The 16,707-nt window shown below is 42.7% G+C and overlaps 2 protein-coding genes across 6 annotated transcripts in view; one reads left to right on the top strand and one right to left on the bottom strand.

Annotated features, from left to right (window-relative positions):
* The window catches only part of LOC309664470 (uncharacterized protein), an 84,619-nt gene that overhangs the window by 49,705 nt on the left and 18,207 nt on the right, over positions 1-16,707 (top strand). The gene's annotated exons all lie outside the window — the stretch shown is intronic.
* LOC309664494 (dendritic cell-specific transmembrane protein-like) lies at positions 5,399-11,569 on the bottom strand. The gene is made up of 3 exons (XM_082470010.1): positions 10,167-11,569; positions 6,513-6,821; positions 5,399-5,588 (listed from the first exon to the last, which is right to left on the bottom strand). Exons 1-3 carry the CDS (start codon positions 11,193-11,195, stop codon positions 5,514-5,516), a joined length of 1,413 nt encoding a protein of 470 aa, XP_082326136.1. The 5' UTR covers positions 11,196-11,569; the 3' UTR covers positions 5,399-5,513.

Genomic DNA, 16,707 nt, shown 5'->3' with positions numbered 1-16,707 from the left:
TGTCATACAGAGTAAAGTAAGTCAGAAAGAGAAAAACAAATATCGTATATTAACGCATGTATGTGGAACCTAGAAAAATGGTACAGATGAACCGGTTTACAGGGCAGAAGTTGAGACACAGATGTAGAGAACAAACGTATGGACACCAAGGGGGGAAAGCCGTGGAGGGGTGGGGATGGTGGTGTGATGAATTGGGCGATTGGGATTGACATGTATACACTGATGTGTATAAAATTGATGACTAATAAGAACCTGCTGTATAAAAAAATAAATAAAATTAAATTTAAAAATTAAAAAAAAAGATATTTTTATTTCTTTCTCTTAGGTGAATTAAGACAAAATATATGATGTGTGAATATGTCAACATATCCCGTATTATAATTAGGATTGATTAGGTTCTAACAGAGAAAGCAGCAGATATAGGATCTAAGAGGAAGGACAAGGTTTTACTTCCTGAGTAGAACAGTAAAAGAGATCTATTACTATGAAGGTGTTTAGAATTATTGTACCTTCCTGTCAAACAGCAACGTAACTGACAACAAATATGGAGTCAATGAGGACATCATAATGACGCTTATAACAAAATACAGCCACCAAGCTGAGATTCGTTAGATGAGAAATAGTGACTTAGACCATAATGTGATACTCTTTTATAAGCCATTAACATTAGAGGTGAAAAAGAAGTTCTATTAAATTACCTGGGGCAATATCTTTCTTCCTCTTCAAGATTAACAGAGCACACTTGGCAATAGATGTCTCAAGAAATTTAACTAACCATTTGTTTAAATCTAACATGGGTAAGCTGCAATTAAATAAACATTTTATGCCCTACATTAGATTGGCCCTAATGAGTAAGTCTAAATCTTGTTTTCAAGATCAAAATTGCCTTTTGTGACAGCACCTCTTTGCCAGTCTGTCCTTCCAATAGGGACAAGCACTTCAGAGTAAGGGCAAGCATACCTAACAGATAAAGACAGCAGGTCACTCTCTAGAAGTCTCGAGAACTGTTCAAAGTCACGGTCCATTAGAAACAACAGAGATTATGCTACTTCAGAAAGGTAGTTTGGTTTCAAGGAAATTAAGACCCTTTTCCCAACCCCTCCAGTGCCCTTGTCATAGAGAAGAGGGGTAAACTGGGCATTCGTAATAGACGAGGGCAGAGAAACTGGCCATGATTCCCTCAAGGCACTGCCTGCCCGGTGCCCTTGGCACTTACCAAAAGCTACCACATGTTGTTATTTTTTGTCTAAGCATCTGTGTGTCTTCCTGACTAGATTGGAAGCATCCCAAAGGCAGGGGCCAAGGCGAGCTGTCTGGGCATCACCAGCACCTTCTGTGTGCCCTGTTCAAATGTTTCCTGTAGATATTGGTGATATTTTTAGGTAAATAAGTAAGTTAGTTAATTAATAGAATTTCGAAAGACCAAAGGATCCAATTTTCTCTAAAACTGAGCAGTTGATTTAAAAAGAATTCTTTTTATTGAAGTATAGTTGATTTATAATGTATTTCTGCTGCACAGCAAAGTGCTTCAGTTTTACATACATATACACATTCTTTTTTTAATATTCATTTCCATTATGGTTCATCATAGGATATTGAATATACTTCTCTGTGCTATACAATAGGACCTTGTTGTTTATCCATTTTATACATAATAGCTTACATCTGCTAACCCCAACCTCTCACTCCATCCTTCCCCCAACTCCCTCTCCCTTGGCAGCCACCAGTCTGTTCTCTACGTCCGTGAGTCTGTTTCTGTTTCATAGATAGGTTCACTTGTGTCATATTTTAGATTCCACATATAAGTGATATCAAATGGTATTTGTCTGTCTCTTTCTGACTTACTTCACTTAGTATGATAACCTCTAGTTGCATTCATGTTGCTGCAAATGGCATTATTTCATTCTTTTTTATGGCTGAGTAGTATTCCATTGTATATATGTACCACATCTTTATCCATTCATCTGTCGATAGACATTTAGGTTGTTTCCATGTCTTGGCTATTGTAAATAGTGCTTCTATGAACACAGGGATGCATGTATCTTTTTGAATTATAGTTTTCTCTGGATATATGCCCAGGAGTAGGATTGCTGGATCATATGGTAATTCTATTTTTAGTTTTCTGAGGAACTTCCATACTATTTTCCATAGCAGCTGCACCGACTTATATTCCCACCAACAGTGTAGGAGAGTTCCATTTTCTCCACACCCTCTCCAGCATTTGTTATCTGTAGACTTTTTAATGATGGCCATTCTGACCAGTGTGAGGTGGTACCTCATTGTAGTTTTGATTTGCATTTCTCTAATAATTAACGATATTGAGCATCTTTTCATGTGTCTGTTGGCCATCCGTATTTCTTCTTTGGAGAAATGTCTATTTAGGTCTTCTGCCCATTTTTCAATTGGGTTGTTTGTTTTTTTGTTGTTGAGTTGTATGAGCTGTTTGTAAATCAAGCCCTTGTCATCTGCAAATATTTTCTCCCATTCTGTAGGTTGTCTTTTTGTTTTGTTTATGGTTTCCTTTGCTATGCAAAAGCTTGTAAGTTTGATTAGGTCCCATTTGTTTATTTTTGTTTTTATTTCTATTGCCTTGGGAGACTGACCTAAGAAAACATTGGTACAATTTATGTCAGAGAATGTTTTGCCTATGATCTCTTCTAGGAGTTTTATGGTGTCATGTCTTATGTTTAAGTCTTTAAGTCATTTAGAGTTCATTTTTGTGTATGGTGAGAGGGTGCATTCTAACTTGAGCAGTTGATTCTTTGCCTAGTTAATGTGGAGCAGATCCCTTCTCTGTAGGAGGAATAAATGCAAAATGAGTAAAAAAAAAAAATCACATATTGTATTAGTTTATTAATATATAATTTTAATAAACACAGTTTTGTTTTGTTTAGAAAACACAGTAAAGCATAAAATCATCAGAATATTTAAATAAGCCAAAACTAAAAATTCATCTTCACCTTCTCAGATCTTTTTTTTTTTTAAAAAATTTATTTATTTATTTATTTTTGGCTGTGTTGGGTCTTCGTTTCTGCACGAGGGCTTTCTCTAGTTGTGGCAAGCGGGGGTCACTCTTCATCGCAGTGCGCGGGCCTCTTCACTATCTCGGCCTCTCTTGTTGCGGAGCACAGGCTCCAGACGCGCAGGCTCAGTAGTTGTGGCTCACGGGCCCAGTTGCTCCGCGGCATGTGGGATCCTCCCAGACCAGGGCTCGAACCCGCGTCCCCCGCATTGGCAGGCAGATTCTCAACCACTGCGCCACCAGGGAAGCCCCTCAGATCTTTTTTGGTTGAAAGTTATGCCAGTTATATCAGTATTTACCAGAGTATGGGCTGTAGAACTGGTCCTATGTGCTGTTAACAGTTATTACAGGTAAAATTGTTCCATGGTTTAATAATTAGAGAAAATTTTGGGTGAAACAAGGTTAAATGAGATTTCTTTATTATAGGGTTTCTCAAAGTTTTAAAATTATGCCAACATGCATTATGAATCTTCAAGGTTGGAAGGCAGATGGTGTGGATTTATTGACATCATAGAACTCTTTTATGGAACAACTAAGGGATTAGTGGTCTGAGGAACACACTTTGGGAAATGCTGACTCAGATTTCTAATGTAGGCTCCTTCTGCTAGAGAAATTTCACCACTGAAGACCTGTGTTGAAAGACCTGCAATTCAGTAAAACTTCCTGGAATGATGGTTCTCAGTGCTGGCCAACTATTAGAATCACCCGGGAGCTTTAAACGTGCCAGTGCCCAGGCCCCAGCCCAGGCCAGCTAAGTCAGGGTCTTTGAGGGTGAGTTTTCCCATCTATAAAATAGAAATAATACTACCTACCTCACAGGATTGTCATGAACCATAAATGAGACTGTATGTGTAAAATGCCTACTCTGGTGCCCAAAACAAAATTTGGTCTTTGAAACAATGGTTCATTCTGGGGAGAGTGTAGAATTTCAATTTTAAAATGTAGAAGATATTATTAAAATAGAAAATCACTGTTTGGCTGGCACAGTTTTGCATCCATGGATGCTAAAATTAGAGGGTAAATGTATGATGAGAAACCGGATGTTTGTATAGTCTGAAGGTATTTCCCACAATATACTTATTCATTCCAAAGGGAAAATAGTAACTTCAACAGTGGAAGAATCTGCGGACCCCATCTTAACTAAGTGAAGAAAGGTAACCTTACCAGTAATGAGACATATTAACATCACATACCCCTGATCTCATGCATTGAGAAGAGCATGTCAGTGCTTCTGTAGTACTGTTGCCCAAAAATCCATTACCTGGGTTTACTTATAAGGAAGCATCAGACAAACGCAAAGCAAAGGACATTTTACAAAATAACTGGCAGCACTCCTCAGAAATGTCAAGGTCATGAAAAAAAAAAGAAAGACAGACTGAGGAACTGTCCCTGACTGGACGAGCCTAAGGAACCATGACAGCCAAATGCAATGCATGAGCCTGGATTGGATCAAGGACTAGCCCTTGGGACATTAGTGGGATATTAGTGGGACAATTGGTGAAAATCCAATGAGTTTTGTAGATTGTGCGTTTTTCAGTGTATTTATCTGGTTTTGACAATTGTGCTATGGTTATGTAAGACGTTAATGTTCGGGGATGAGGGGTGATGGGTAAATGGAACACTGTACTTACTATTTGGCAACTTTTTTGTAAGGCTGAAACATTTTCAAAATGAAAAGTTAAAAAATTGTTTTAAAATTTTAATGTTTCTTCATTTCTTCCCATTCTGGCACTTTAGAGATAATAGAATCAGTATTTTTTCCCTCTTAGGTATTTTGAATATAGGGGAAATAGGCCCCTGTACTGTAGAGTGTACATCGATTATAGTGAAAAAGAGGCCCAAGATGCACATTGTAGGAAGCCTCTCATATGATTTTAATAAATGTGTTCTCTAAATAAATGTGGCTAGAGGACTTGGTAGAAGAGGAAGAACAAAAGAGATCCAGGAAAGTAGAGGATAGGAGCAGAGCAGGTGGTGAGAAGAAATTAGGAGCTGCTGGAGATGGGTTTTGGAAAGAGTTCTTGAATAAAGGGGCAGGGGGAGGCCAGACAGTTGTGGGTAGGAAATAGCTATGAAGGATATTAAGAAGGGCAGAGAAGGGACAGAAGCATTTAAAGATATTTTGCTGGCATCATACATGTATGTTCTCCTTGATATTTGTTTGTGAGCCTGCAGTAGAGATTTTGATTTTTTCCAGTTTTTTTCTTTGAATATTACTCTATGCTGAGACTCTCCTCGAAGGGCCTGGTTCTAGTCGTGTTACACTGAGATACAGTCCAGATCATGTGCCCTGTTTGTGAGACAGACAACACAACAATTTATCTGGTAGCCCTTTGGCCCTTATGGAAAAAAGTAGCCTGGCGCTGCAAACTCAAACCGCTGAAGGACCGTGCAGTGCAGTTCTCTGTTGCTGGGCATGAGTAAGGGTCACCATCAGGAGACTTAAGGAGAATTGCTGGAGCAGCGTGGCTGAGGAGCTGCATGGGGCCTCTCACGGGCTCTCTTCACTGGCAATGTCCATTTGTTTCCTCCCAATCATTTTCAGGACTGGAAGCCAGAAATGAATCTGAAAAGACACGAAGCTGGATGAATGAGCATTAGAGTCATTTCAAATGCCACTGACACAAACTTTTCACAAGACTTTCAAACGGCCAGTAAAGCTTATCCTTAGGTATTATTTTGGTCTCTCATTGTCTATGAAGTATTTTCCAGTTCTGTAAGTTGTAGATAGCTGATGGCAACAATGCAAATGATTCTTTTCTATGAACATGCAAATGAATTTCACCCTGCAGAGTACAATTGATCCTCCCATCCTCCCTTGTGGAAGAAGCCGGTTTTGTATCTATTAAGCAAATTCATTTTGGTATTCACGATGGCCTGTATACATGTGTGATTTAAACGGTTCTTTGAATTGGTTGGAGTTTCTTACTGTTCCGTCTTTAATACGTTGAATAAAATCCTTGACAAGTGTTCATTTTATATGTGTATGGAAGTCATTATGTTATCATATATATGTATAAATATATACATATCATATATATATATATCTCATCATATATATTTTTTAATGCTGGAGGATGAGCAAATTCTTTGGAGTTTACCAAGCTGTAGTAGATACTTCCCTTCTGTTATTTATCTATCCCGGTAAAGTAACTCTGACTGGGTATTGTTCTTTAGCAGCCATTAGGGCCTTCCCAGTAGCTTTTCTACAATATGACCGAACATACTCAATTGAAATCAGTGTTTTGAAGGCTATCTTGTAGAATCCTCTGGACCGTCATTGCTGTAGAGTCTTCTGGACTTAGCCATGTACATCCGTTCCCCGTCACTGCCCACCCATCCCACCCCCCCGACCCGCCCCAAAACAGTGTCCTATCTGTTGCTGGGGATATAAGCCCTAATGTAAAGTTGAAGAGTGCTTTGAAATTCCATTTGCCCTTCAAAATCAAAATTTCCCTAATTACAGGTTATAACCCTATTTTGGCTTTACCTTTGTGAAGTACAGACTCAGTTTCCTTTTTACTTCTCCCACTGGCTGCTTTGATCGTTTCTTCAGTAGCTTTGCATGTAGGTATCGGATGCGCTCCCTCTGCACACTTGGGTAGAAGGATGCTGACACCAGGATTTTAAGTTGCATCAGGATGGAGGACAACAGTCCTAGCATCACTAGTATCCCAAGAATAAAACTGAGAGGAATCCAGGTCTTAGACAGAAGTAGCTTTGGTTTAGGGAGGCAACTGGGTTCAAACAGAGATATATTAAATGAAGAATCATGGATGATGTCTTGAGCTTCTTGTTTCTAAAATGAAAGAATAAAATCATCAAGATCCATGCCATTTTCATACTCTGTCCTTGTCTTTCTCAATACTGCCCCGTAGCACGTAACATTTATCTGAAAATATGCAGGGAGCTTTGGCTGAAGGGGCTATCCCTGCTCCTTTTATGTGCTATGATTGGAATAAAGGAGAAAGGATGAATTTTAGTTGTAGCCACTGCAGAGTTTTCCAAAGCGGGACTGTGGAAATATAGATTTCCTTGAGAGAAGGATATCAGATAAGTTTGTTTGCTCTGTCCTTTCTTTAGAGAGTCACGATGGCCATGAGACTGTTGAAGGTGCTGAGAAGAAAGCAGAGAAATTCGCTTAACTTCAGCCAACGATTCTCCTATTAATTTTGACCGCATAACCCATTTTTATGGAACACCTATTTCTACACTTCAGAGCATGTGGGACTAATGAAAGGTGGTTTTCGCTTAACTGGGGGAGAAGTTTTTTTTGTAGCAGAGCCCCTCAAGACCCAGTCATAGCCTCTCCATCTCAACAAACACCTTGTCAGCAGACCACAAGGTCATAAAGATGTGGAGGCATTAAATTATGTTCTAAGTCATCCTTCTAGAGCTTGAGGTGGCGGGGGTGGGGGGGTGGAATTATTCTTGATGCAAGAATACAAAGAAGAGTATATTTACTGAAAGTGGCTCTAAAATCCTATTTATAGAGGTCTCAAAATAGGACATTTTCGCATCTCTCTTAGATGATAGGAGGGGCGCATTCCTTCCTGCTTGAAGGCAAGAGAATAAGCCAGTTGCTCTCCACAAACTGACCCAGAGGGCAGATGACATTGAGCCACCCAGCCAAGCCACCAGCAAGAGAAGTGTGTGCTGATTCAGCTCTTACTTTTCCCTGACCTGAGAAAGCCATATACTCTCTTGGTGGATTTGTTTTTCCATTTGGTAAAACAGGAATTAATGGACCAGATCCTGCCCATGAAAAAACTACTCCCAGTGTAAATTAAGCACCTTGGGGATGGAGCATTAACGTTACAGACTGGAGTACTTAGTAAGTTATTATCACCCCAACACCCTAGAGCCCTGGGGCCCAGAGGAGGAAAATGACTTCTGAAAAGAACTCAATCACACCCAGAGAACACCGCGCACCTTCGATTTACCCCAATACCTGTGAAAAATCTGGAAACCCCAAAACCTGGGACTTCTACACAGATGTCAAGTCAGATCTGCAATTTCCCCAGCACTGTGGCTAAGCACTAGAAAGCATTTGTGTTGCCTCTCCTTTTCTCTTATTAAAAAGACAGTTCACCTACGATTAAATAGAGAGATTTCAGTCCCCAGAGCAGAGGCATGCATTCTTTTCAATACTGTTGAAGAAACAAACACATCGATTGAGTCAGTGATGAGAAATCCTGCAATAAGAAAGCAGCGGGTGTCCGGTCTGGGAAGAAGTTATTTAGTCTAGGAATCTAACTGGGGATTTTGCAGCTGGGAGTCAGGGCTTCAGAAAGGTTGTCAACACTTTTGTACGGGCTTGGTGGAGGGTAACAAACTCTCAAAATACCGAGCAATGTACTAAATGGTACCCCAATGTTTTAAAATGTGTTTGCCTCTCTCAAGTAGACAATTTGCCAAGATGGTAGGGAGTAATGGATGGAAGATTCACTCTGGTATCAGACAGTCCTGAAAAGTTAATGCAGACCAGTGCTGGGCACATAGTAGGTGCTCAATAAGTAGCGACTGTAGCTATTTTTACTTACAGTGTCCACCCATCCAGCCAGGTCTATTCACGTCGTTTCCCACTTTTCTTCTTTATTTAAAATTGTATAAAAGTGGGAGAAACCTTGAGCCAATGTTTCTTTTCTTGCTTGACTTCTCCTTTGCAAATCTGCTGCAATGGAGAGACCAGGAACCTCCAAGGGCATCGTGGGATAAGGGCAGGGCACTGCCAGTTACATGGAAGCCGGCTGCTCGTGGCACAGCCTCCCAGGCTCGGCAGGAGAGAGTTTGAGACGAGCTCCCACAGCAGTCTTGTGCTCGCATCTGTTCTGCGCCCACCACCCTGCTGTCATTGTGAGCGTACGTGGTGGCCTCCCCCGCCAGGACGTGAGCCCCTCGATGGCAGCCGTCATGGTCTAGACAACTTTGCATCCCCAGGACCCAGCAACACCCCAAAATGTATTTGCCAGGACATTGTCATTGGAAAGCTTCTGGGCCTTTTTTGGAAGGCAGACTTGCTTTTCTCCACTCGTCTACCTAAAACAGTGAGAATTCACAAAACAGGCATGGGTTTTGGCTCAGAGAGAAATAGATGAGAGAGGAGCAAAAAGATAAAGAAGGAGAGGAAGAACTGAGAGGGGAAGATCAAAAAAGGGACTACAGGAGCAGGATGCACTATGGGGGAGAGGAGGAGAGAAGCCCTTTTACCAGCCGCTGCCCCGGATCAAGCCTGGCTGAAAATCTTGTTTGGCTTTCATTTGAAACACTGTTTCCATTATCCACCCTCCTCCAGATATGTAGAGCAACGGGGGGTTCTTGTAATTAACTGAAGACTTCAGAGGAAGCAGAGGGCTCAGAGTAATCAACTCTGAGAAGCAGTCCAGGATTAGGCGGGGCAGGGGCCAGACAGTACCTGCGGAGCCAGGAGAAAAGGGGAGGGAGAGTGTGGATGCAGCAGGAGCAAATGGGCTTTCAAAGGAGGGTTTCCAGGTCCCTTTCTGCTCTTCCCCTCCCCAGCAGAGGCACAATCTATTGTGGCTCGATAAAGAGGAGGGAAAATCAGACATATGGAAACAGTAGATGGCATGTTCACCAGCCCAGGCTAGTGCACACCACCCAGCGTGCATGACATTCACACACACACACACACACACACACGTGCACATGTACACACATACAACTACACACACTACGTGTGCACATGCACACAGAGGCACACACTAGACACACGTGCACGTTCCACCTAGCGCAGAACGCTACGTTTAAAAACAAATAAGACAAGTATCTGACAGTATCCAGATCCTCTGAAATGTCTACATAATCATAAATTTCCACAGGGAAAAATGGAAAAGAGAAAAGATGGGATGAACAAAGACCATGGTCTCCTCTGTTGCAGTACGGCTGCCACAGGAAACTAATACAGTGATCAAAAATGTTCAGCGTGTTCTCATACTCTAACATTGGGGTTTCAACTCAATCTAACCAACATTTTGGGTGTTCTTCCTACACGCCAGGCTCTGTGCCAGGCACTGAGGATCCAGAGGGGAATAAGCCACTGCCCTGCCTTGGGAAGTTCACGAGCTTTTGCAAACACACAGCAAACAGCTGGGATACACAGTGAGACGGGCCTGCGAGCACCTACCTCTCTGTGCAACTGCAAGTGAACCTCAAGCCCTGGCAAGCTTTGGAAATGTTTGCTGACGGAGAAGATGAGCCAATACAGCAGATAATCTATGGCTGCAAACAACACCCAGATGTAGAGATGGGTAAGCACCGGGAGGAAAAACATCCCCAGGTTTTTCCTGTCTTTAGGAGTCAGCCAGAAAGATGGGATGATGACATACTTCTTCCTTTCCTGCTTATTCAGCGGGAGGACGCAGGGCCTCTGTGCATGCCTCTCCCTCTCGTCAAACTGAACAAATTGTCTGGTGATGTAGATGTTCTCAAACTTCCAACCACAGGAGCCCCAAAATCGCCTCATGAAGAGGCCAGTGCCCAGTAGCACCAGCAGAAGCCCTGTGAGGGCAAATAGCTGCCGCCCCAGGGAAGACAACACCTCTGTCGCCGTCACTACCTGGTACAAGACATGCAGGGCTCTGTCTGTAGTGTCATTGAGCTGTGCCTCCAGGGCTTGGCTGGGACTAAAAAGAGAGACCTCCAGGGTTTGGTTCCAAGAAACAAGGTCATCAAATAGACTTAGGTGAGTGGCAAGGCCGTATATCCACTGAATTGCTTCAATATATTTTTTCAAAAGTGGAAAATGGATGGAAAAGCTCTTTGCCCTTAGGTTGCAAGTCATACTGTCCAGGAGACCTTTAAAGTTGTGAAAAATATTTTCCACGTGTCCAAAGATTACTATCCCTGTGCCAGCGGTGATCAAAGCGTTCCTGCCTTCACGCAGGCCACACGAGAGGAAGAAGAGCAGAATGAAACACCGTGCGTGCTTGGAGCAGCACAGCAGAGCACACGTGACCATCCAGGAGGTGGTGAAGACTACGAATGAGGACAGAAGCCAGGAGAAGGCCCCAGAGAGGAGGCCCACGGAAATGAAAGCAACAAAACAGCAAGTGCCCAAATGTTGGGTGAAGTCCATCCATCCAAGGCTCCTTGGAGACACATACGTCCTCCAAAGACTGAGGAAGATATTGGTGCCTGAGGCCCAGACACCCATGCTCCCTGTGTCCCTGGAAATGAAAGAGAAACAGGGTCAGATGTTACGTTTAAATGTCCTCTGTCACTTTGTAAAGGGCACGATGATAGATTGATTGCAAAAAATGGCCGTAATTTCTTACCCTTCTCAGTCTCTACACTATTACTAAACCAAACTTGGGCCCGCTCACCGCCAATCCACTGACACTGGATTGTGCTGAAGGGAAGTGCAGAGTTTATTGCAAGGTGGTGCCCAGTGTGGCCAAGCAAGGAGAACGGGCAGCTTGCGTTCAAAAGACCCGAACTCAATATAAATGAGTTTATTTACAAAACAGAAGTAGATTCACAGACATAGAAAACAAACTTATGGTTACCAGAGGGGATAACGAGATGGGGAGGTGCGGGGGAGCCAAATTAAAACTTTGGGATTAACTGCTATGTATAAAATAGGTAAACAACAAGGACCTACTCTACAGCACAGGGAACTATATTCAGTGTCTTGTAATAACCTATAATGGAAAAGAATCTGAAAAAGAATATATATACAAATGTTTATGCATAACTGAGTCACTTTGCTGTACACCTGAAGCTAACACAACACTGTAAATTAACTATACTTCAATTAAAAAAACACGGTTTAAAAAAAAGAGACCTGAACTCCGCAGTGGCTTTCGGGGAAGAGTTGTTAAAGGCAAGGTGAGGGAGAGGGTTGCAGGTGCCTGATCAGCTTGGTACATCCTTCTGATGGTGGGTGGTGAGGTAACAGTGTGATGTTTCGGGAATTAACATCATCAACCTCTGGTTCCAACCCCTCTGGGGTCTACATGCTTATTGTCACATGCAGTTAACTTCTTCCACCTGGTGGGGGGTTTTAATGTCTGCAAAACACCTCAGGGATATGGTTCAGGTTATTATCTACAGCCTTGAGGAGGCACTAAAAGTCCTTGACTTTGTGTTATGGCTAAACTCTTATTATTTTGTCTTACTTGACTCTTTTCCTTTGTTTCTGCATTTTCTCACTTTTCTCATTAAATTTGCTCTTTGGACTTGGGGGGAGGCCTACGAGGCTAAAGCTTTTCTACAAACAAGAGGTGGGGGACACGGGGTCTGTCCCTGGGGAGGCCCCGCAGGGTCCTGCTCAGTTTCTACACCTCCTTGCAAAGTGACATTACAGCTTCTCCCATCAAGAAGTGAGAGAAATAGAATCACATGGTGGGGTTTATTTCTCCAGTCCTTGAATTTGGGATGGCCTTGTGACATCATCGGCCAATGGAATGTGGCAGAAGTAATAGTATGCCTATCCTGAGTCTATGATTCCCTCCTGCCTCTCTTGGAACCCTACTACTAACTTGTTGACAAGTCCAGGTGTATTAGCTTCTATTGCTGCTGTAGCAAATTTCCACAGACTTAGTGGCTTATAGAAACACATATTTATTCTCTCACAGTTCTAGAGGTCAGAAGTCTAAAACTGGTCCAGAGGGTTGCAGAGGGCTGGAGGTTCTAGGGGAAAATCCATTTGCTTGCCTTTTCCAGCTTCTAAAGGCCACCTATATTCCTTGGCTTGTGGACTCTCCTCCATCTCAAAGAGAGCAATGTTGCATCTTCTTTTCTTTCTGACCTCTGCTTCCATCCTTATATTCTTCTCTCATGACTCTGATCTTCCTGCCTCCCTCTTCAAAGGACCCCTGTGACTATACTGGGGCCACCCAAGTAATCCAGGATAATCTCTCCATCTCAAGGTCCTTAACTCAAGCACATATGTAGAGTTCCTTTTACCATGAAAGGTGACATAGTCATAGGTTCTGGGCATTAGGACATGGACATCTTTGGTAGGGGCTCGGGGGGTGGGGTCATTCATCATGTCATACCAGGTTGGGCTGCTGAATGACAAGAGAAACATGACCAGTCTATTCCATCAACTCAGCCAATAGCCAGTCAACTGCCAGATACGTGAAATGGGGCATCCTAGGCCAGCCAGGCCCCAGCCACCAGCTGATCACAGATACTTGAGCAATAAGAAATGCTTATTTACTTTGAGCCCCTGAAATCTGTGCTGCTTTTTTGCACAGCGATTGTTAACTGATGAAAGCAGCAATCCTGTGCCATGGGTCTTATTAATTGAAACAAACCTTAGGTTGATGGACAGGCTGAAATTTCAACAAACTGCATTATATAAGATCACTTTCTGACAGTCATCTATTTTCTTGTGCTCTAAGTTTACAGACAAGAAAGCAAACCAAAGGCATCCAAACTTAAACGTGGCATTGGACTGAGGCCATTGTATTCAGCTCTGTAACCATTCTGCCTTCCCTCCCTTGCTCCTACCCTCTGAGTGCAGTTCTCTCCTGAGAATCTTACAAGGAAAATGAGAATATTTTGTCACCGAGTTAATCATCTTTTCTTTTTTCCCAGATCTGGCATAACAAAAGTGAAGGTGCTATGGGGCTGCTACTGCCCTGTCAGTCATGCAGATTTAGGTGTGTGATGCACTCAGAGAGCCTTGGGTTCATTTGGGATGATACAAAATAAATTTGAGCTATCTTAATTGACATGAAAGTATCTAATGAGCATTATACCCTATGTATGGAATTTTAACGAAGACATTGATCAGTTTTTAAACACTCTCAAATAAATCCCTTCTCACGTCAAATATTTTGGGGCTGGATTTATGGAGTAGCTTAATACTGTTTGAGCCAGTGAATTACACTGGTAATGTGAGAAAGGTATCCAGTCACTGGTGGGAGGGCATGAACTGAGCAACCTGAAGGGAAGAAATGGCTCTCTTTTTGGGTTCGGGTGGGATGGGGTCAATGTAGGACAGAAATGAGATGGGGAAATAGGCAGGTTAGGAACAAACCTGTGGAAGTATCTTCAGCAATAATATAGAGGGCTTGCAGCTCCTGCACATAATCTGAATGGTAAAGTTCAGTGCAGAGAAGAGATACAGGGAGACATTGTGTTGAAGAAAGGTCATTACCATGTGGGACTGGCCTTACAGAAGATTCGAGATCCTCCCTAAGAAGGCGGTCTTACTCCATCCGGAGGAAAGGAAATTGGAAGAAATGGACATTAGAGTGGGGACCAGCAAAAGAACAGAGTTCTCTTCTCCTGCAAGCTTGCTGCCTTTCAGAACTGGAGGTTGATTTGGAGGTTGGCAGTACTCCTGCACACCAAATCCACTCCTATGCCTCTGTGAGCCCCAGAAATCACTGATAGCCCCTGTGCTCCTGAACTGTCCCCAGCCTTGCCGGTGCGAGTCAGCCCTGCTTCATTGCCTGGGTCGGAGGACTTGATCAGTCAGCCGTGAGCAGGGGGACAGTGGGCAGGACGCCCAGCACCACAGCAAATTGGGAGGTGCTGCCTCTCCTCCTAGGTGTGTCCCCATTTGCTTTCTTCGGTATGGCTTTGGATTTGGCCCCAAACCGTTATCTGAGTAATTGGTACACTAATAGATAATAATTGTCTATTATGTCCTAGGAGCACTTTATATATAGCATCTCTCTGCATCCTCCCTAAAGCCTCTGGAGGTTGCTTTTCACACAGTGGACGCCGAGGCTTGGAGTGCTTGCTGAAATGTGTCAGCGATCACACGGAGAGTAGGTGGCACAGCAGAATTCAGACCAGGTCTCCCTGTCCCCTGAGCCACGCCCAGATTCCACGGCTCTGGGTTATGTGACAGGATGCTCAGCTTACTGTATCTGCTGGAAACACATCACACTTTCTGTCAGTGACTGTTTAAGAGCTGATTTGTATATCACAAATCCATTTCTATGTGCTCATTTTTTTGCATCAAAATAGTTTACCCTGTAAGAATGTTTCTCAAATCAGCAGATTTTTCTCTACAGCAAATCAAAAATCCCAGCTGTTTCATTTTTTTCTAATATCCTTTATGAGGTACCATGTTGCTTGCTGTCTAAAAAATTAATAATGCAGATTTTAGATTCATTTTTCCCTCCTCTTGCCTTCATCCTTGTACAGTGTGTTCTTTATAAAGAGATTTCTCTGCAAGTGAGAAACAGATTTATGGATACGTTAAAATTTTAGCCTTCGGCAATACAATCTAATAACAATTAAATAAGATATATTACTGCAGTTTTGTCTTGTAAGAGGCACATGTTTTCTTCACAAGCAACAGATCTAATATTATTCCCCTTTGTTTTTGTGCTGAAAACAGCATGTCACCAAAAGACATCAAAACTTTCTGCAGCAAGAGGACCAAATGCCTTCTCTCCTATTTTATAGCTCAAGCCACAGAGGCGCGTTTGGACCACAAGCTCAGGGCTGGTGTTCCAGTCTGCCCTTCCTCTCACTGTTGAATGTGGCCTTGATTTCTTCACCAATCTCTGTTCCTCATTTTCCCTACTTGAATAAAAGACCTGCCTGAGCTCCTTCCTGGTGAGGTTTAAGGAGGGAAGCTTTGGCAAGCACGTTAAGATGGCCTGGAGATAAGGTGCCTAGGAAATGCAACCCGTTTCTTCTTGTTTCTTTGCTGCCACAGCAAATTGAGAACGTCCCTCCTCTGAGGCTCTTAAGGCAAGGCTTCAATGTCCCAACGATGAGAGGCTCAGAGGCAGGAGCTGGATTGCACCGCCTTCCCAGCACTAATGTTTGACACGTTGCCTTTAGATGTCTGTTGATTTCTATCCTCTCGCTCCTGCAGAGGTGCAGTCATTCTGCTGGTCTTTCTTTCTCCAGACGGCCCCAGTTCTTTCCTTTTAGAAAAATCAGGGAATCAGGATTTGGACAAGCTCGTTATTTATTCCTTTCTCAAAGACTTTTTCAGGCAGATACCCAGATTCTTAAATTTTACTTTTAGAGCTGGAAGAAATATTATAGGTGAGAGCTTCTTAAACTTGAGGATGTTATCACTGGGGGAGTCTTGTCAAAATGCAGATTTTGATTTCAAAGGTCTAGACTGGCACCTGAGAGTTTGCTTTCCTAACAAGTCCCAGGCGGTACTGATGCTGGTCATCTGACGACCAGGCACTGTGTAGCAATCTCTAGAATTCAGGACTGTCTGATAGCACTTTCAGCGGTGATGGAAACGTTCTGTATCTGTGCTGTCTAACATGGTCAGCACTAGCCTGATGTGACAGTTGAGCACGGAGGGCTGATGCAACTGAGGAGTTGAATTTTTAACTTTATTTAGTTTTAATTCATTTAAATTTAAATAGTCACACGTGGCTGGTTTCTATCTACTGAACGGCACAGCTCTAGATGAGCAACACCTGGCCGGCTGGTTTCCGCAGATGAGGAAACGAAAATCCAAGGAGGCGACTGGGCTGGCCGAGGCTGTCCTAGACTAGAGGCAGCAGTGGGAGGGAGACCCCAGTTTTCTACCACAATGTGACACATTTCCCATCACATCAACATCTCATTTCTGACTCTTCAGGAAACCTGTTTTAAAATTCCTACCAGAGTTCCTAAGCAACCGAGTTAAAATTTCCCACATACCAAATTTGCCTTTAGGCATCACAAAATACATAATTAGAAAAGTGGACAAGCAAAATAGTAATAATAATAGATAATAGTTA

This window comes from Balaenoptera physalus, assembly GCF_965194825.1.
Source record: "Balaenoptera physalus genome assembly, chromosome: 7".
In the NCBI taxonomy this organism is placed as follows: domain Eukaryota; kingdom Metazoa; phylum Chordata; class Mammalia; order Artiodactyla; family Balaenopteridae; genus Balaenoptera; species Balaenoptera physalus.
Note: the sequence above shows the minus strand (reverse complement) of the source record. Positions and strands in the feature narration are given on the sequence as shown.

Bases quoted from the DNA above. Each gene is read 5' to 3' on its own strand.
- LOC309664494 (XM_082470010.1), bottom strand. From the start codon at position 11,195: ATGGGTGTCTGGGCCTCAGGCACCAATATCTTCCTCAGTCTTTGGAGG. The intron at 6,822-10,166 runs GTAGGTGCTCGC...CTTTCATTTTAG, and splicing joins ACTTGCAGTTGCACAGAGAG to AAACAAGAAGCTCAAGACAT. The intron at 5,589-6,512 runs GTAAAGCCAAAA...GTGTCTTTTCAG, and splicing joins TGAGTCTGTACTTCACAAAG to ATTCATTTCTGGCTTCCAGT.